Consider the following 20,940-nt stretch of genomic DNA (forward strand, 5'->3'; position numbering starts at 1 on the left):
CTGGGCAACAGTTGCCTTCAGCGCACGAGCAATCCTTCCCCGCCACCATTGCCTTGGCACAACATTTGCAATCGTCGCTGCATGAGCAATCTTTAACTGCGACTGTGACGACGAATGAATCATCCGTTGTCGTCTTAGCTTGGTAGCACGAGGCAGGGCAGCAGTTGTCCTTGGCACAACCACAGGCAAGACCCAAGGCAGAGGTGCAACACTTGCAAGCGTCGCTGCAGCAGCAGGGCCGGGCTGTAAAGGGAAGAAGGAGAATCAAGAATTACCCTATGGTACAAGCACATGCATGACACTAATAAGAACATCCATTATGTCCATCTGCCAATCCAGAGCGACGAATGCAGTCAATGTTCCAGCGGTATTTCTTCAAGACGTAGAACAACCTGCTGACCAGCCAAGGTAATATTGCATGTTGTAATTGTCGCCAATAAAGATATCAGATACTTTCGGAAATACAAATGCATTGCGGCAATTAGTGCTCAAAATCAGTTGAGGTATGAACAGCTACGAAACAGTCAAGACAGCTCCACCAGCTTGATGTGATAGCTAATTGGTCTGGCCTATGCAAAGGGACCGGCGAAATACGATCAACACGTACACCAGTCCGAAGTTATGAACATCTGTGCGGCACCGGAACAACGGGGAGGATGGAATAAGGGCGCAGCTTACCTTTTAAAATGTCCACGGAAGACATATTCTCGACTGGCAGAAGACTTAATATATCGCCTCACAATTGCAAATGCCACAAAGTTGAAAGGCCTTATCTTATCACAGTGTGGGACGACCCGGGCAGACGACAAGGACGCGGCCAATAAGAGATTATTCATACAAAGTCTATGCATGCCAAACGAGTACTCCGGACCACATGGATTTGACGCAAATAGTGAATTAGCTGGGTATTAGTAGAGACTAATTAAACACCGTGTTCGCGTCATCTTCTGTCCTCCCAACTGTCGACTGACGTATCGTCTATCACGTGGTTTGAAAAGAGCGCCAATATTGCCACGTGGTCCTCGATGTGACCACCACGATCGATGGAATAAAAGCATATATATGTGTCTTTCACCGAAATAACTGCGACATTTACAACACCGCCGATGTTTCTGCTGCGTCTGAAGGCACTGATATGTCGAAATTGCAAATTAAGCAAAAATGTTTGTCTGGTTGTAAAAATTATGGGTTGGATCTGCTGCGTCAGCCTTTCCCGCTCAAATGCATATACCATCGATATGACCTGATCGGGTCAGATGAGCTTTTGCTTGCAACGCGACAACATCGTAAATACGACGTCTAGATCCTACTGCGTTCATCTATCTCCGAATCGAAAAACAACCTTGCAATGGACAGCGCAACAGGTAGGGCCCACTTTATTAGGTCTGCTTTCTGATCATGACCACACCCCAGGGTTCGGCAAGCCTGAACCGATGGCTTAAATGTAGGGAAGGGATAAGGGCCAAAATATGAATGCGCTGTTGTTCCACTCAAATGGTGAATGTGTCCGACACCGGGTCCGACTGACCTCGTGGCTGTGCGGACTCGTCCCTTACGGTGTCGGGTATCGTACAGGTCTCGGGCCTGCCCCTTCCCCATCCTCGAAAAACCAGAGACAGTCGTATCCTCCCCCCTCGCACACGTTAGATCTGTAGACATAAGCCCAGTCGTCAGTTCCTAGTGTTGGCGTGGGATCGTACGAGGGACGAGGGATCATACGCGGTGAGAATGGTCAAAGTAGGATTTGAGGATGTCCCCAGGCCCACACAAACTTGGCCAACTTCTTGCACAATGTCTTTTGCATGGTCAGCATAACTGTTTACTGGAGCATTATCTATTGACGCAATAGATAGTGTGGCTATTCATAGATAGAAATATAAAAATATTTGAGAATCTTTTGTGAGTGGGCTATAATGAACAGGATGGACTTGACCCATTTCTGATAATGTCACCTTCAATTTTAAAAAAGAGCCAAGCAAAGACAGATTTGGTAAACAGTCTATTAGATTTTGATCATATCTATTACGACCAACAAACATCTCGAATCAGTGTTTTATATTTTGTCCACAATTGAGGATTGTGAGTGGAATCTGATGATCAAAGATAAACCCCAAAGGTAACAAACAGGGTGTGGCTCGTTTACAGCCAGCTATTATTAGTAACAGGTAACCTTGACTCGATCAACAATATAGGGTGTGCTGAGGATTGCAGAGACACTACATCAGGGAGGTTTGGGTCTAGGAATGGCCTTACAGCTCCTGTCCGATTTTACAGCAGTCCTTCTTGCCACCAGTCAATAACAAGTGGACCCTTGAAAAAGTGTCCTTCACGGTTTGTCAAAGGCAATACTATTGTTTGTATTGTGAGTACTGTAAAATCCACCAGGGGCTATTGCAACCACCTTTTTACTTCTCTGAATTTCCAGGGTTTTTTTCTTTGCAGGCGATGTAATGAGGTGTTGTGGTGATGGCAGCGCTTGTTGTAAAAGTAAGGGATGCACCGAAAAAACAGGCTGCCAATGCGGTGACGTGTGCGGTTGTTGCTGCTGCAATAGGAAGCGCGGTGTCTGCAATTGTGGCGACGTGACTCCGTGTTGCAAGGAGAAGGGGTGCGGAGGGCCGGGTGGTTGTTCATGCGGCGGGGGGTGCGAGTGCTGCTGCTGTGCACAACCAGCAACAGCTGGTACTTGTGGCCACAAATAGGTGGCGCAGCTTAGATGAGACGAAGTGTTGGCAGAATTAACGACTACAGACCCAATTGAGCAAGTTCCTTAGACTTCAGCATCCATTCTATGAAGGACCAATGCGATTTGGATCAACTTTGTCATACGGGTATGGACATCACATCTACTTGGACTGTACTTTTCCTTCAATCATAAAACAGCCACTTCATTAAATTGGCAGGGACTAATAAGGGCAATTCAGCTCATATGGACATCAGTGTTGTTTATCTGTAATTTTGTCGTCAAACATACAATAGTTTCTTTGTTAAATTGACTGGGAGACATTTGTAATACCCCAGCAAGCCCGATGAGGGCAATTCAGTCAGACCAAACTGATGACTAAAGCTCCATCAGTGAGGTTTTATCCGGCTCTCTGAATATGAGAAGGACATGTACCACTTGCGAGTATTGATCAAATCGATGCAATAACTGTAGCCTGGTAATAAAATTATCAAAACATTCAACCGTCTCTCGTTAGCTGATTCATCTCCTAGCAAAGAAATGTCAATACACCTTTCCAGAAATGGGGCGCTGAGTGTCCGAAATAGTGATGTCATAAGGGGAAACTAGGCCTCATGGTGGAGGGACAAAGGAGATTGTCATGGTTGACCAACACACTTGAATGCCTTTGACGGACAAGGGGGAAATAGTAAGTTCCAATGCAAGCCACCAATTTCGGGAAGCATGTATAAGACCTCCTTTTTCAGCCTTAGAGGAGGGGAGGGGAGGGGAGTTGGCCTACTATGATCTGGGAATTCGGTGGGCTACGGTGTTAATATTCATAGTATTTTTCCGAAGCTTAGGTAATTAGAAAAAAACACAATTATAGTGTGTTATCATGTCCGCAAATACACTGTGACTTGACCTTTAGGGATTACATATCAGGGGACACCAATGCAATTCACATTCAGTATGTACACAACTAGGAATTTTCAAATCAAGCTAAATTTTTGAATGAACAGATTAGGACTTTAATTGTAGCATTAATAACAACATTGAGAACTGCTTGAACATAATATGAAGTTATTTATTTCCAAATGATTGAAAGAAGATTGAAAGCTGTAGATAGACGACAAAGCTGTACAGACAAGGTCAGACCAAGAGAAAATCTCATTTCCCCCCAAAAATATGAGTTTTGAGGCTACACGGGCAAAAGGGGAGATACTTCAACCTTTGTAAGTTTACAGTGATTTTGGCCTAAACAAAATCCTTATGTCCTGTGGTGGAGATGCTTAAAAGCTATTTTTTCATTGACGTCGGTCTTTGTCAACATGAAAGATCCACACACAATATCTCCAGGAAGACTATCAGCATTTACTCAAATTAAGTAGGCACATGAAGGTTTCTTTGGACTGAATTTAGACATTAGCTGGAGATGTACATGTACAGGATGTCCCCAAAAATCATCGGCCATTACAAGTGGCCAATCTTGTGAGAAACTCGATTAGTGTACTGGGCAAGTCACTTTTGGAGGGAAGTGCCAATTTTCGCCAGCTCTAACACAGGACATCACATTGAAAAACAAAGGTCATCGCTAGATATCGAGTTTAATTCTCTTCAAAATGGCACTTGTAGCATTGAGATACAATCTCCCAGACCCAAACTACAGCCATTTTCCTGAATGATGCCAAGTTTGTGTTCGAGACAAGCAGTACTATCTCAGATTTGCAACAGAAAAACTACAATTTTCCCACTATGGCCATTTTTAACCCCCCCCCCCCCCTTTGAGAAACAAGAAGCATTTTTGATTTGTTGACAGAATTTCCAACGGCAATACAAGTCGATAAGACAGCCAGATTGCTAAATCAAGTACACTTTTCCATCAAGGCAAATTAACCACAAACAACTGACACATCATTAACCCATTTGCCATACAAAAGACGATCACATAAGACTCGACAAGAAACTACAACGAGCCTGGAACTGAAACGATGAAGCGTAAATATTTCAAGGAACTTTGATGAGGGGTAATTGAGATATAACATTTACATATATTGGGTTGACCTCTATATCTAATGCATGCAACATAAACATCTATATACTTATCGAAAATCAAGTACTGTCAGATCATACTGTACAGTGTATAGTGTACACGCTGTACACTAGTGCACACTGCACATCATATACAGTCCACACTGTACAGTATACAGTCCACACTGTACAGTATACACAGTCCAGTCTGTACAGTGCAATGTCCACAATGCAGTGCAATGTCCAGACTGTACAGTGCAATGTCCAGACTGTACAGTGCAATGTCCAGACTGTGTACAGTGCAATGTCCAGACTGTACAGTGCAATGTCCAGACTGTACAGTGCAATGTCCAGACTGTACAGTGCAATGTCCACAATGTACAGTGCAATGTCCACACTGTACAGTCAGTAGTGAGCGCACTGTGCAATAAGTTGACTGCTGACCTTGGATACTACACCAACTTATCATTAGCATCCATTTTGAAAATATTGATGATTGTTTAAGAACAAATGTTGAGTGTTCTTGGAATAAGCTGAACACAACTGAGAAAACCTTAAACTAAAACCAATGGAAGCTCTTTGACCGTTTGATAGAGAACATTATTGAATTCACAATGAAGCATAAACATCATGACATCAAGCTTTTTTTAGGACATAACTCAGATAAGCATTATGTATTCTTTTTTACTCGGTAACATTTTCTTGACACTTATTATAATTTACAAAGCGAAGGAATTCCTGTTTTTTTTATGGTCTTCTTGGGTAATTATACGACCTACGATAACTGTAACCTGCCAAATTTTAACACCTCGTTATATTTTTGCAATTTCTGAAAATTTCTGAAAAAATAAAATTTCAACAATTTTCACTTAGCGCATTATGAAATTTCTCTTTTTGTCGAAAAATATTTTCGCTATTTTTTGGGGCGAATCGAGATTATCTGCAATATCCACAAAAACAAAGTGCTCTTGAAAATTAGACAGTTTACAGTATTTCTAGGTACTGCGGACTACATGCACAACTACATCACTAGCCAACTGATGTGAATTAAAGCAACATATTATACAGGGTGTCCCAGAGAGAAGGAAAATGTCCCAATTACCTGTGTTATGAGCAAAGTTTGTTATGTTTATTGCAAATTGTTGGTGTTCACCGTCACAAAAGCAAGCAATTTTGGTCACTGTGACCACAAAACGATCCCATCTGCGGGTAAAACTGATAATGATATTGACCTGTCGATTCTAGACACAGACACAACTCAAACCATTGGAAATTTGACTGGGAAGGACACATTCTCGTCGCCTCTCTTCGGTACACCCTGTAGATCATGAAAGAACTGACGTGAAACCTCACAAATAAAATCAAATTATTTAACTAAATTTATAAACAAAGTGTATCATTAGTGTCGTATAATATGGACTTTATGATTATCCACTCAAAAGTCTCAGGTGTAAATTTTGTTGCGAGACAATTTTGTAAGCTTATCCAGGTGGGAAAATCTTGAGTACTTTTTGGTTTCTAAAATGTCTCAAATAAAAATTGAACCAAACGGAAGATTTAACTGACAGTGACAGAAGGCGATTAAAGCAGCATAAACAAAATTACAGGAACTATAAACCAAAAAACTGATACCATAGTTATTTCAGGGTAATTTCGGCGATTAACCATTTTTGTGAAAATCAGGAGATTCAATGAATTTGCTATCTTTTCACACCTTTTAATGAGATAAATTTGGAACTTTCCAAATTTATACACTAAACGAGACAAAACACACCCACTGCACCTTTAAATGTGCCATAACTTGAATAACCCCCATCGTACAGCATTCGACTAGTCCATGTATACTTAGTGTAACCCATGTATACTCGGTGTGACCATCAGAACCATGCGTTGGTGGGGATATTCAAGTCTCGCCACAATCATAAACCGACACCTCATAAAGCATTTAGACATGGAATCAGCCGATAGGTGGCGCTCTAGTTCTTCTTCTTGGCGACAGCTCGGCTGCGCAGGCTCCCATTCTCCGTGGCAGTGTCCTGGTCGACCTCAGGAAGATGGCTGATGTCATCGTCTTTTTTTGCTGAAAAGAGCGGAAAGAATTGTTATCGTCAACCACTTTCTAAGCCAAAACATACAATAATTGAACGGAAGAGGCACACAGTGACACCTGAGGGCCTGAGGTCAGTTACTTAATACAAGGCAGGTCACTAACTTGGTGTCGTCTCCTTATGTTATGCCCACACAACTTAACACCAAGTCCACAGTGACCAACTGGGCCCAGGGTCAACAGGTTTCAAAAAGATAAACAAAACAAATAAAAGAGATTAGGTGTGAACACATGAACACAAAGCATGCAGAGAAGCAGACAGAACAGATATGATAGCCCCTTTAAACAGATGGAAGCAGGGGTAACCAAGTATGATAGCCCCTTTTAAATTCACACTGCACATGAGGATCCCAAAGTCAGTAGAAAGATTTGATATGTTTGAAACCTGGCATTAGAAATATTAATCCAAATTTATAGGAAAAAATAACACAGAACTATAAGATTTTTTTATACATTTTTCATTGAGCCCAGTGTTCGTGACAGTACAAACTATTCCACATCATGCTGCCAAGCGTTACTAGGTAGTGCCATGCTGCTAGGCAACCTGTTGCCAAGCAACCCATTTGTACCTAAGCCATGTTGCTAGGCAATGTAGATACACAAAGCCACCAAGCAATTCCAATGATAAGCCATGCTGAAAAGCGAGCCTAGCTGCAAGGCAATTCCTTGTTTTATGAGCCTATTAGCTGACTGACCCACTGTTAAATTCCCCATGCTGCCAAGCAACCAGTTGTTAGTGGAAACACTGAAGCTACTCACTCATTAATAAAACTACTAGTGCCCAATAGATTCATAGATTCCCTCAGTTTTCTGCAAGAAAAAATAAAGTAAAAGACCAAAACCAAGTTACCATGGTGACACATAATTTTTGGAATTCAGAGCCAGGATTTTCATTTCCCAACGTTGTCAACTATGAAGGGTTTTTAGAGAAAGTTCCCTCACACCCTACTCTGCTACTGTTCCAAGCAAAAGATACTTGTCATGACAACTGTATCTTGTCAAGTTGTCATGGCAACTGCTGCAATATTGATCTCAAGTCTATTTAGGTAAACCAAAGAGAAATACCAGAGGAAAGGGTGTTGGAAGAAAAAGGGAAGAAAGCAAAATAAAATATCTACAACAGCAAAGTCTACAATAGAATTGGAAGCCACTCATCAATTCAATCACCCCCGAATTATATCGTTTAAATTACAGGGCCTCAAAAATGTACTTTTAGAAAGCTTGACAGGTCTTCTCTAAACAGTCCGTTTAAGTATGCAAGTTGAACAAAATCCACTGCCACCAACAAATGTTTTTTTCATGAATGGCCATGCAAGCAAATTTATCAAGAACAACACAAAGTCACGAGCCATGCACGTCAAACCAAACCAAAATAATGAAACAGACCGCTGCGTGCAAGACTTGAGCTAACAAGCACTACCATACACCCCTTGCCCCCCTTCGAACCTGCAGGCACCTGTTAAACCTCAAAGGACTAATGGCAACATTCAGGGCTTTTCATTTTCCGCCACCATTTCTGTTTTTACTCACCTTTCTTCTTATCCTTTGACTTCTTGGGCGTAACAATCTTTTTGTTAGCGGACGCGTTTAGTGCCTGGTGCTCCTTGATGCGCCTCAGATGGAATGTGATGAACTGCCACATCATCCACGCCTGCATCAAACACAGGGCTGCCAGGCAACCAATTCTATAAATAGAAACATTGGTTGATAAACCAGCCAGTGGGTGCAAGAGAAACAAACATTGATAATGATATCCGCAGCAGGCTAGTAACATTGGACTCAGGCCTAAGCAAGGGCAAAGACACATCCAAATGAAAACATGAGTTGCCTTTGACAAAGACGGGGCTCAACACTAGGGGAGACGACTCACCTGACGACTCGTGTGTTGAAGTTTCCAGTCTGGAAGTTTATTTTAGCCTGTTCCGACTGTTTTAGCCCATACCTGCAATACGAAAAACCGACGTTAGTGACGAAATCAGCTGTTTGTGACACAACCAAGTGACCAGGGACTACAACAGATAAAAAGTTGTAAGTGTAAATCCAATAGAAATAGGTCATCTAGAGTTAAGTTTTGTAAAAAGGGAAGTTGTACTCACCAAAAAGTAAGAATTGCTATCGTAATTGTGGCCAGTCGGATTAATACGAACAATGCGTTAAAAATCATGAAGCTGAAAAGAAAGAAAGGGAAATTCGTGAGAATGCTTTATTTGTTTAAAAAGAAACTATAACGGAGTTAAATTCTGCTCCAATGTTCCCACACTGAAGATGTTTCTAACTTAAATGATGATTTATATAGAATGATTCAGACTTCCTTTCAGGTGATGATGGATTTCAGGATAGGCATCGCTGCTCAATGTGGAGCATCGTGGTACTCACCCTGTGTTGGCTAAATCTGTCTTCTCTGCGAAGTATAGTAATCTAGACATGTGCAGTAGGAACTCAACAGTATAATGTAGAACCAGCAAGCATATTGCCACGCGGTGGAAACTGAAATGAAACCGATGAATTATTTGATACCGTTATGAAAGAAACCCTATGGATCAAGTGTATCGTTCTGTGACCCTATGGATCAAGTGGATCGTTCTATGAAAGAAACCCTATAGATCAAGTGGATTGTTCTATGAAAGAAATCCTATGGATCAAGTGGATTGTTCTTTGAAAGAAATCCTATGGATCAAGTGGATCGTTCTATGAAAGAAACCCTATGGATCAAGTGGATCATTCTATGAAAGAAACCCTATGGATCAAGTGGATCGTTCTATGAAAGAAACCCTATGGATCAAGTGGATGGTTCTTCCAAAACTAACTCAAAACTGCTCCTTGTTTTCAAAAGCAAAGCAAACAGGCCTGTCAGTGGGCTCACCTCAGAGCTACAGCCAAAGTTATCATAACTATAAATCTAAAGACTTGGGGATTGTCTCTGAATGCAAAACAGACCATTGAAAAAGAAGTATATTTTTCTTACTTTAAACAATATGCTGCCAGTATGAAGACAAAGTATAGAGTGATATACTGACATCGCATCGGTATTTCTTCTTTCTTGATTTTCATGAAGTAAAGCTCGGGGAAGCCGTGTAGCCAATACGCCATCTGGAGACAAGAGAGAACACTGATAAATAGAGAACACTGATAAATAGAGAACACTGATGAATAGAGAACACTGATAAAATTGTTTCCACCCATGGTCACTGACCTATTAAGAATTTTTCAAGAAGAAGTCACAATCTACTGGATGCTGTTTTTATTGAGTGCTGGTATTGAAGTTTGACTGACCTCAACTGGAATCTAAACTGGATCATGAATGCACCTTGCAGCCAAGTGCCTTGATTGAGGAATGATACATAGAAACGATGACTTACTTGTATGATGAAGAAGAACTTGATAATAAATCTGAAACATAAGCGGACGACAATTAGAAAGAGGAGAGGCGTTGCTCACCAATCATTGATAGGTTTTTACTTTGAACAACTTCGGAGATGAAACTTTTACGACACGCTAGATTCAGACAAGCTGAACTCTACAAACAGACTTACGGTAGATGAGAGTGAGCAGCTGGATAATCATCCCATAAATTACTGATCTTCGAAGCAAGATTTTCCTGGAATTACAAACCAAAGAGATTATTAGGAAAGATTATAGAACATAACAAACAGTAACCAAATTTTATTCTGTATTCAGATATTTGTAACTATATTTAGTCCCCAGGATATGGCCGTGAGCCCACACTAATGTCAGGACTAAGGGTATGTGGCCAACTACCACTAGGCAATAAACCAGAATATGTTGTCGGAATTGGCTCGGATCCGATTGTTGCCCATGTTTTGAATCCTTACCGTTAAAATGATATTTATTCCCCAAATCGCCGACACTAGATAGAAGACCATTAGCTGACCCGACTCGTTGAATTTACTGTGTTTGATCTTGGAGAGGTGCATCTTTCGGTTCAGTTTCTGAAGAAAAAAAATAAAAAAACTCAAAATATCAGAAAATGGTTCAATGATTATAGAATATCATCATGACAATAAAGGAAAACCATCTTGCAGAAGAATATGTAACAGTTTTTCATACAAAGCTACCTGTTCTCAGATGTTTTACATCACTGACAGTGGTCAGGTAGAAACCCCTGATTTAACAATGTGTTGATTGCCATTTCATCTGCGCACTCTGAAGTCTATACAATGTTGTCTGACAATACTTGTAAATGTGCGTAGGATTTCTTGTTGAGGGGAGAGGGGAAAAAACAATTGATTTTGGGCTTGCACCTGTACCTGGGGAAAACACTGGACATATGTATTGTATGAGTGGGAGTAATACACATCTGTGACAATAACAGGCACCAATTAGGCCAGGTTTCCAACCACGACCTTTGGGAATACATGTACCACAACAGCTGCTAATGAGAATTCATTCCCAGGCATAACATTTTCAAGTTGCACTATTTCAATTCCTGATAATAATGTGGGCTTTTAAAGATTGTACAGTGAAACCTCCCATTGGGGACAACCCTGTAAATAGGACACAAACTCTATTAAGGACAATACTTTTGTTGTCCCATTTGTCAAACGCACACATAAAGGAGACATTTTACCAAACATGTTTTGAACTGAATGAATTGGCTATTGTTGAAATCAAGATTTCCTGTTCCGGCAAATTCTATTAGTTCTGGCATTTCCAGAAGCGACATCACGGAGGAGGGGGGAGAGACTTACATCAAGGACATATTCCTGTAGAACAGCGTGAACGACAATACACATCATGAAGTAGAAGAACACCGTCAGTGTATCCTTGATGCCATATGTGTAGTGAGTGATTTCTTGACTGTCTGTATCTGCAAGACCAAAGGTGTGATATAAGTTTCGAACGCTGTTACTTTATTGGGCCTATTTTTACTTCAAATTCAACACCATTGAGAAGTATTAAAGTGTCAATGCATTGGTTATGTGCCTTGGAGTTAAGTTTAATATTTCTCACACGCGAGATACATAGGTAGAGGACTGCTACAGTACATCAATCAAGAACCCTGAAATCTAAAAATCTTTTACCACTCACCATTGACTGTGACGTTGTGTTGCATCGCAACAAACAAGGAAGCAAGAGGTGCCGTTGCCTAAAATATAAGAACAGTCAACACAATGTCACAGTCTGGAATTTCCGAGATGAAAATCATGAAGAAGCTGAAAATCAAGCAAACGAAAACCAGCTGTTCTAATGAAAATTACCGAACATTCGTAGCAAGCACAGGCCCAACCTGTGCGTAAATGCTGCTATCACATTTTTAAACCAAGTAAATTGAGGCCAGGAAGGAACTTTGACAAATGGCAACAGGTAAACAGCCGACGTCCCAAAAGTAAAAAATAAACATCACAAACAGAAGATAAAATATATCACGATAGACATTACAGCATCATCCTCAATATGACATCCTATCAAAGACATTAGTCCATAAATATATCTGCCAGCCACATCTATTTCATCGACAGGTTACCATATGGAAACCATCATAATAGGCCTATGTAAACAGTGTAGATTTGTGTACAATACAATGTGCAACGTGGTACCGGCAACTGCCAAGATTTTCGACACCGGTTTTTTTACCCACCTGAAACATCAGTCCGATGACAAACACCATCATGACGCATGATACAGCGTCTGCATGATTTTGAATTATGAATTCATGGCTAAGAAAAGGTGGATTTTTTGTGCTCTTAGGTCTCCTGAGGCCCATTTTGACGGCAGTTTTCAGATATTTTCTTCACAAAATACTCCAAAATAAAGGAAGTGGGTCTTCACACACGCATGCGCAGTGATAATTTTCCACATGGCATATATTTTGTAACGACGGTTTTGATTGGGTGAGGAATTGCAAATTGGCTAATGTTGCCCCAAATCATCAAGACTATAATCGTGTCCTGAGCCCGCTGCTGGCTCCCCTGCCGGTGGCCAATAATACTACTTAGTACGCACATGAAACGTACACACAGGAGTAATGCCGCGAGAATTTGCACTGCATGGGTCCTGGTCATATAAGTAAGTTGGAATAAAGATAAGCTGTGATCATAACGGTCTTCAGCACCATGTTTGGGGTACATGGAATAAACCGTCCCCAGTTTCCCCCTAAAATTAGTAAAAAATCGCGTAGTTCCACTTTTTCAGCTCAGATGGCGCCAGCTGGGGGTCCTGTCAAAATCATTGACTCCCGAAACTCTACAGGGTGGCCCAGAAAGGTTTTCCCTCGCACAATAGAATTCTATTGTGTATCCATTGTGTGAGGGAAAATAATTCTGGGCCACCCTGTATACTAGTAGCCCTACATGAACTGGTCACCCTGTTCAAAAACATCGGAGTGAAAGTGAAAAACGAAGACATTTCTGTTTTTCACCGCAACGGGTCTGCGTATTTTACCATCGTCTGTATTGTTACTGCAGAAATGAATTTCGGCCAATAAGACAGGAGTGCACCATATCTCTTACGGATGTTCCCACTTCTTTCTAGAGGAAAGGAAATATAGTCCCTTGTTCTTTATGTCCATGTGTAAGGTTGTGACAAGCAACATTGCCAACAACTCGTCTCGATCAGTCAATACACACACAAAATACAATGATAATTCAATATTTCTTAATAAAAGTTTTATTGGTGTAGTAACCATGGTTACTTAGCTACATGATTAGTTACACTGATTATCACGATAAGGCAGTAATCTGTCTCAGAAATAGAAAAAAATAGCAGAAAAATCCAGATTTCTACAAGTATGCAAAATGTCTCTATCGGGTCTTTTACACACTGGTATCCGATTGACTACACTAGTTATGGGCCACAGAAGACTTCTCCAAACCATCCTTTAGAATTGAAAGGGAGCCCTTTTCATCCGCTAATTTCATCAGCTACAAACGATTTTGGGTAGTCAATTGTGGCCCCTAACTAGTTTATTCAGGATAGTATATACAGTTGCCAACGTCTTTACCGTTTGATTGATCCAGGCCTACGTAAATATACATGATACATCAGATATTTTCAAAACTAAATGCAATTTCAAACTCAGTACCCAGACTATCTAGACCATAATCACTCTGTTTATACAGGAAGCCAAGAGGTGACAATTAGACCACTGAAATACTCCAGGCAGGCAAATGCACTTAACTTCTTGGCTTACATTTTAGAGATATTCGTACAGCATCAACATGGACAATTCATAAATTTATATACAAGTGGGCCTACAGTACTACTATTTGAAGAATTCTACATTTCTTTTTTCTTTACTGTATGGTTCGGTCTTATTTACAATATCGTTTATACTTATGTATGTACCTAATGTATGCATTTTAACCCCCCCCCTCCCCCCAATTCAATTTAGTACAATATGCGTGTATATGTACGCACATGTACATAAACCATTGCTACACTGGATATGCAATAGTTCTGGCAGTGTCAAGCTTCAAATAGAAGATTGCTGAGGTATTAACAGATATATATATACATTTCATTCTTTGCTTGCCGGTGTATATTTGATACGACCTGTTACAATCCTGGCATAAGTCAGTCCTCAGGTTCAACTACCACAAATCATCAGATTAAATCATTAGAATGGTCTCTGTTGAAACTGAGGCAACATTGACTGCTGCCGTAAGCCGAACCCAGGATTTCCAAGAACATAAACAGGCATTTGCGGCTGCGGCTGCGCATGCAATTGCTGTTGCTGCGCATGCATCTGCTGTTGCGGAGGATGCAGCTGCGGTTGCGGTTGAGCGTGAGGCGGTTGTTGCATCGGCGTCATCATACGATTCCCGAAGTTTGGCGGCTGGCCCTGGATGACCGAATGTAACATCTGACCAGGCTGTAGGGGGCGCTGCTGTTGTAGGATCATTTGCCCGGGAAGGGGTTGTTGCATCGGGGGCCTCACGTTCATATTGGGCATCTGAAAAGAAAAAAATTTATTGGGATTTCATTTCTGAGGGTTGAACATAGGCACAACTATTTTGGCCAGAACTTGAAATCTTAAAACAATTAAACGCCTTCAAAATGAACTGAAAGCCCATTTAAAATCTCACCTGCCGCTGTTGGGAAAGAAATAACAGACTTCCACCCTTGAAATTGGCATTCACTTTGTTTTGAAAGAGTCCTAATTACTTTGGGATTTCAAGTTCAGCCAAAGTTTAAAACATTTCACTTGGGTGCAAGAACAGAAAATTTCAGAAGATCTGAAATGTTGCCAATATGCTATAAATAATTTGTTAGGTGTTATCAAACAATAGGTGAAACAGAACAAAATAAACAAGTGCTGTAAATTAAAGCTAAATCTAATATTGTAAACTGCCAAATTATCACACGCTTTTTATTTTCATGGATTTCATGAATAACCATGAAGAACCACGAAAAAAAATCTTTTGATTGGAAAAAAGTGAAAAAAACTTTTGTAATCTGCTTAACTAAAAAATGTGTTTTCATGGTATACAGTGAGTAATGTTTTTGTCCCATTTTAACCCTTACCTGAATGTGGGGCAATGTTGTTGTCATAGTCGTCTGCATGTGCGGCGGGCGCTGCCCTGCCTGCATGGTTTGGGGTCCCGATACGGGGAAGTACATCACTTGGGAGGAGGGGGGTAGTTGCATGTGACCTGGCTGGCTAACCTGCTATGATAGAAACAAGCTTGTCAGCCAAGGGACGGGGTTGGTTGGTTTGTTTTGGAGGCTTTCATTGGTGGAGAGGTTTCCCATTCAAATTTCCAGACTTAGTCATACAGTTTACTGACTGATCTTAATCCTATATCAGGAAAATGAAAAACCCAACCACCATGCTAACCAAAATAAACCTCTGGGTCTTAAAGTTAACTTATTAAAGGTGATGTAATCTGTGAACTAAGCTATTCAGAGTACATCAAGTTTAAAAGAGAAAACTGTGCAAAAATGAATCATGTTGAATAAGTGCATCATTGCCATCAAACTCAAGTACCACCAGAAATTGCCTTTCCAAAGAGTCGGGCCCATATTGAGTAACATTAAGAAGTATGCATGCCTGTTTTGCAGTTCTGTCTTCTTTAAAGAACAGTTTGTAAATTCAAACACAAATTGTACTGAAGACATTTTTCATGGTGGTACATGGAGATGGATGGCCTTTGATATGGAATGTGTTCATTAAATGGTTACAGGAAAGGTGTTAACTTGAACAAGAACGGTGAACATTTCAATCATAGATCTTCGACAATGACCTTGCAAACTCAAGGTCAAGTTCTAAAATGACCTTGACCCAGATGTCATAACTTGGACAAATAGCACGAAGACTTTACCTTTGGGATATTTGGTGGCGTAGCTACTGGTGTCGGTGGGACTGGAACCACCACTGGCTTTGGCGACTGTCCGTCCACAACTGACTGGCCCTCGCTTGGCGTTAATGCTGGCGTCGGTTGTGACTCCGCGGCATTCGGTGGAGCATTTGCTCCAGTCTGTGACTGCGTACACGAGCTCATGTGTTCAGGCCAGTGAGATTGTTGACAGGGGAAATCGCAGTAACTTGTGTTCCAACAGCAGTAGAAGATGGCCTCTTTACCACACTGTGCACACTGAAATGGGAAAAGGTCAAGGTCAAGAAGTCATTCAACCTAAAGCAGACGACATCCACTCTCCATATTTTTGTTCAGGTGAAAATTTGATCATATTACCCATCTGTATGAAATTTCCTCAATTTGTTTCAGATTATCTGATGGAAAGTATCGATAAGATATGAATAGTCTCTTTGGTGACCTTCACAGAATCTTACCCATTGCTTTTTCTTGGCTTCTTCTAATTCCTTCTTCGCTGCCTCTTCGCACGCTTTCTTTGTCTCGGCGATGGCCTTGTTCCTTTCCTGGTTCAGGTTTGACGTTACTTCCTTCATAGCAAGCTCTACAAAACACAACGACAACAACAACAACATTATAAACCCTCCCAAATCATTTGTCACTTGGCCATCATTGGCATCACATAGGAACTGCAGTGAGCCAACACTGAAGAAACCAAACCAATCAAAAACAAACTCATTAAGCAAGAGACTGAAGTGACTTCTTGTTCTTCCGTATTCTATTTTGGAGTAAATCACACCTTTTCTGATTTCGCATGGTCATGGCCCATGGCCATGGAAGGGTTAAAGGCAGCATAGCGAGAGGAAGTGACCTCATTTCTGTATTGTGCAATGCATTTCTCATGTCTGATGTACAGTGTTTAGAATTGCCAATTAGTCACAGTGGCTAAATATAGGCACTGAAATGATCTCATTAAATAAAGGGTTTAGCGCGAAATGTGTACCAGCTGTAGAGAAGATCTGGCAGTGTATACAAGGAAATAAGCTGGTAAGCTTAGCTATGATATTGATTGCTACGCACAGTATAAATAGTTTGGACTAGTTGGACAATACTTGAGAAGTGTTCTCTACAGGGTTATTTGTCGGGTGTACAAGGTAGGTGTATTGTTTCAATCATAACAAATATGCCAGCAAGTTTTCGCAATTGCCAGCGGGTCAGGACGTGTCATTTTCACTGAAACGACCACTAATGTAAACAAATGGCTCAGCCTTGAACAATAGGTCACATACCCATTGGCAGTTATAACTTTGACTACTATGCATAAAAACTTTTCTTTTTCAGTAACTGAAAGAGAACACTTCAAGATATTGACTTATTGTGCCACCGATGAAACAGTCTCTGTAGCAACGTATCGTGAACCTCAGATCGGCTATTGACGACTTTGACATATCATGAGTAGTTACGATGTCGGCGGAAGACAGACCACCGCCCATTCATGAGATAGACGACTCGCTCATCACGGACAATTCATATGTCGTATTCGACTGGGACAATACTCTTAAACTTTGGGACAAACGAGAGAAGAAATTATCAAGTCGTGTTACCAGGGACTTCCTCCGGCATTTACAACGAGATCGGGGCTGTCAACTTTACATAATCAGTGCTATCAGACCGTCGGCGATCAACTTGTCAACGATTCTTTCGGAAGTTGAAAAACTTGGCCTAACGGACATCTTTGTGACTGATATTAATGCAAAGACTGTCGTTAAATCTAACGAATATGCACATAAAGAAAATGTCATAATTTGTGGTTACGACAAGGCAGAAACTTTTTTGAGTTTGTCGGATTTCGACGCAGCGAAAGATGACAAAGTACAGTTTTTTGACGATGAGTATGTTAATATTACGAACTTTCAGGCCATCGTGCCCACCAGCAATTGCTACTGGATACAATAGACTGAGGCGCTGCGAGGGAATAGTATTCCTCGTACGACGTAATGATGAAAAGGACTCACCAAAGTTGTGTTTGAGCTCTCCCAAGTGATTCCTGTGCGCCCATTTCAACTGGTCCAGTTCCTGCTGGTATTTCAAAGTCCCGGCCATACTCTGCTCATGCTCGACGACATCCTTGTAGAGTTCCTGGAATGTCCCTTGGATTGTCTGCAACATCTGGAAGGAACGACCGAGCACGGGATATAAGAGACTATTGGCGACAACTTACGTTGAGCGACTGTTATCACGAGTGTACTGCAACCGACCGGGAATCAAACCCGGGACATCAGAGGTAACAGGCGCTGACGTTCCTACTGATACCACTGAAAAATGTCAACTCACCCTCTCCCTATATTTGCCAAAGTTGAAAGGCCCTCTTCTGGGTTGCATCTGAGGCTGGGGAAGACCTCGTTGCACGGGCGGCGGGATTGGGATGGTTATCTCGATCGGCGCGATGTCCATTGTTTCAGAGGAGCGTGAAGACACCGATGAATTCCTGCATTAGAATAGTAGCTTTGACGCTGCATTTTAGCAAATATGAATTCGTGTGAAATGAAAATGATTGCCCTCCCATGTTTTTTCGTACTTGCTTCGAATAAGAATATTCTTTAACACTGAATTATTATATCTTAGTAATGATTTGAATATCAAGCCTTGTTACCAGATATGGACCGACCTATTGAGACCTAGGCGTAAAGCTGGGATTCGTTTTGTTGAGTACAATTCCAGGACAAGCTAGAGACCCCAGACCGTCTATTTGGAAATAACAGCAGTTACCTCGGGACTCTTCCCAGGCCAAAGATTGGAGTCACCAGGCACCCCAACATAGAAACATCTCTGAAATGCGAATGCCGGATAATGTCTGAACACGTTCTGTACCTACCTTTCTGTCACCCGAGCTGCCACCACCTTTTTCCCGCCTTCATTTTGCACTTTCCCGCCTCTGCGTTTCTCCTCGCCAAGATCCATCACCAACTTCTCAGCATCAGACGAATCCATTTCCTCTTCGCTCAATTCCCGCGACTGTTCCACGGCGTCAGAGCGCAAGTCTGATTGCGCTGTCTTGATGACCTCTCTAGTTGTGGGATCAGCAGTACGAAGAATGACTTTCTCCACAACTATTGGCATTTTAAGATTACGAGCTTTCGAAGCATCAGTGTTACTCGACCCTTTCTCAATAGGGGGCACAACTGTCTTGCATTTGACGACATTACGATCCGACAATTGCTTCACTTTCGCTAGAATGTTTTTTATCGCAGGATCAGTAACTCCCGCGTCCACCCCTTTACGACCAAGTTCATTCTGTTTCTCTTTAGGGTCACCAGGGGGCTCTGAGGAAGCACGACTTCCCTCCTCTCCCATCATTCTGTCCGCCAATTCCTTAAATGCCATCCCATGCTCCTTCGCATCTGCTGGCACAGACAACGAACGTGGCCCACCAACAATTTCACGCGACAACAAATTCTTCAAACTTTCACAACTTTTAGACTCTGAAATTTTCATTGTCAGTTTTTCAGAGTCCTTCTCCACTTCCATTTTGTTGGCTTCAATTCTCTCCTTCTTCAGTTCTTTTTCTGAGACTTGCTTCCCATTGTCACCAACAGATCCCACTCTTGTCTTCTCTGTCCCAGGTTTGAAACCTTTACCCTTCGTATTCGATTTCTGGTCCGATTTGTCAGGCAGATTGCTTCCTGGTTTTGAAACTGATGCCGCCTTAGGCATTTCTCCCTCCGTCAATGTTGTCTTCTTGCGGCCCACAGCAGACGTCTCTTGGGGTGGCGCCACCTTTTCACCATCTCCTTTGGAACCAGATTCAACCACTTTCAATACCTGAAATTCAACAAAGTTGGAGAATAAGGATGCAATTTTGACTCTTACAACAACAGATTTCTAAGCTCTATTGGCTGAGCACACAACCATGTTCAAAGATACAAAGATGAAGTTTATACTTATAATTCCTCACCTCTTCCTCAATCCCCAGGTTTTTTCGACAACACGCAATCGTTTTCTGCAACTGCTCATGGAGGGCGCTCTTCTTCCCCGTCGTAATTACAAGAGGATCGTTAGATGTGGCTTTGTCATCGGGCAGCGGGTTAGTCACGGTAGTTTTTGGTCGGTCAGGTGTTATGCTTTCAGGTTTTATTGTGTCTTTGCCGACCGGCTTAGAGTCCGAGCTTTTCTGAGTGCAAGGAGTTTTCTCTCCCAGGTCCATGTCCTCCTCCACTTGATTTTTAGCACTGTCATCAATTTGTAAATCCTCAGCAACCGAAGTCCCAGAATTGTCAGATTTTGTAACGGATTCTAAATTTGCTTTGGGGGTGTCCCTTTGTAATGCAGGGTCTTTACTAGCTGCAGGTACAGGGTCCTTAGTAACCATAGATACAGTGTCCTTAGCAACTGCAGACACAGGGTCCTTAGCAACTGTAGACACAGAGTCCTTAGCAACTGTAGATACGGAGTCCTTAGCAACTGTAGATACGGAGTCCTTAGCAACTGTAGATACGGAGTCCTTAGCAACTGTAGATACGAACTCCTTAGCAACTGTAGATACGGAGTCCTTAGCAATAGAGACGGGGTCCTTAGCAACTGTAGACACAGGGTCCTTAGTAACTGTAGACACAAGGTCCTTAGTAACTGTAGACACAGAGTCTTTGGCTGATACTGCGGCAGCTGAAGAAGTCTGAGTGGCTCGTTTTGTGCTAATTTTTAAGATGATCTTGCCATCATTCACACTTTGCACGGGTGGTTTCAGATCCGTTTCTGGAGGCGGTGTGAGAGTTGTTGGTGGAGTCCTTGTTCTCTTCACAGGTGGCGCTGTGATAACACCTGAAAGTGAACACGCAAAACAAATATTAGGCCTACATTATATCAATTAA

At 41.6% G+C, this 20,940-nt stretch overlaps 2 protein-coding genes and 1 long non-coding RNA gene across 7 annotated transcripts in view; 1 reads left to right on the top strand and 2 right to left on the bottom strand.

Moving 5' to 3' along the window:
• The first annotated feature begins 1,222 nt into the window (after nt 1-1,222).
• Nucleotides 1,223-3,182, top strand: LOC135503363 (uncharacterized). Its single transcript, XR_010449893.1, has 2 exons — nt 1,223-1,364; nt 2,443-3,182. It is a non-coding gene; the product is annotated as an uncharacterized LOC135503363 (long non-coding RNA).
• A 546-nt stretch (nt 3,183-3,728) lies between these two features.
• LOC135503361 (translocating chain-associated membrane protein 1-like 1) lies at nt 3,729-12,591 on the bottom strand. 2 transcript variants are annotated; one of them, XM_064796915.1, is made up of 13 exons: nt 12,400-12,591; nt 11,850-11,907; nt 11,510-11,628; nt 10,634-10,750; nt 10,334-10,398; nt 10,160-10,190; nt 9,766-9,890; nt 9,177-9,287; nt 8,897-8,968; nt 8,671-8,742; nt 8,331-8,485; nt 7,560-7,610; nt 3,729-6,773 (listed from the first exon to the last, which is right to left on the bottom strand). In XM_064796915.1, exons 1-12 carry the CDS (start codon nt 12,523-12,525, stop codon nt 7,603-7,605), a joined length of 1,059 nt encoding a protein of 352 aa, XP_064652985.1. In that variant the 5' UTR covers nt 12,526-12,591; the 3' UTR covers nt 3,729-6,773; nt 7,560-7,602. The 2 variants fall into 2 exon arrangements, with proteins under 2 accessions (XP_064652985.1, XP_064652984.1); XM_064796914.1 differs by lacking the exon at nt 7,560-7,610.
• An 828-nt stretch (nt 12,592-13,419) lies between these two features.
• Nucleotides 13,420-20,940, bottom strand: part of LOC135502880 (MYND-type zinc finger-containing chromatin reader ZMYND8-like) — a 32,045-nt gene continuing 24,524 nt past the window's right edge. For 3 of the 4 annotated variants that reach the window (XM_064796051.1, XM_064796048.1, XM_064796049.1), the window contains 8 exons: nt 20,028-20,890; nt 18,948-19,894; nt 18,407-18,560; nt 18,088-18,241; nt 16,552-16,676; nt 16,082-16,354; nt 15,285-15,428; nt 13,420-14,712 (listed from right to left, as the gene is read on the bottom strand). In XM_064796051.1, the coding sequence (XP_064652121.1) occupies nt 14,377-14,712; nt 15,285-15,428; nt 16,082-16,354; nt 16,552-16,676; nt 18,088-18,241; nt 18,407-18,560; nt 18,948-19,894; nt 20,028-20,890 (2,996 nt within the window). In that variant the 3' untranslated portion in view covers nt 13,420-14,376. The remainder of the gene's footprint in view (nt 14,713-15,284; nt 15,429-16,081; nt 16,355-16,551; nt 16,677-18,087; nt 18,242-18,406; nt 18,561-18,947; nt 19,895-20,027; nt 20,891-20,940) is intronic. The other variant, XM_064796050.1, reaches the window with a different exon arrangement.

Source organism: Lineus longissimus, chromosome 19, assembly GCF_910592395.1.
Source record: "Lineus longissimus chromosome 19, tnLinLong1.2, whole genome shotgun sequence".
In the NCBI taxonomy this organism is placed as follows: Eukaryota; Metazoa; Nemertea; class Pilidiophora; order Heteronemertea; family Lineidae; genus Lineus; species Lineus longissimus.

Bases quoted from the DNA above. Each gene is read 5' to 3' on its own strand.
- LOC135503361 (XM_064796914.1), bottom strand. From the start codon at position 12,525: ATGGGCCTCAGGAGACCTAAGAGCACAAAAAATCCACCTTTTCTTAGC. The intron at 11,908-12,399 runs GTGGGTAAAAAA...CTTATATTTTAG, and splicing joins TCATCGGACTGATGTTTCAG to GCAACGGCACCTCTTGCTTC. The intron at 6,774-8,330 runs GTGAGTAAAAAC...CGCTCTTTTCAG, and splicing joins GTCAAAGGATAAGAAGAAAG to CAAAAAAAGACGATGACATC.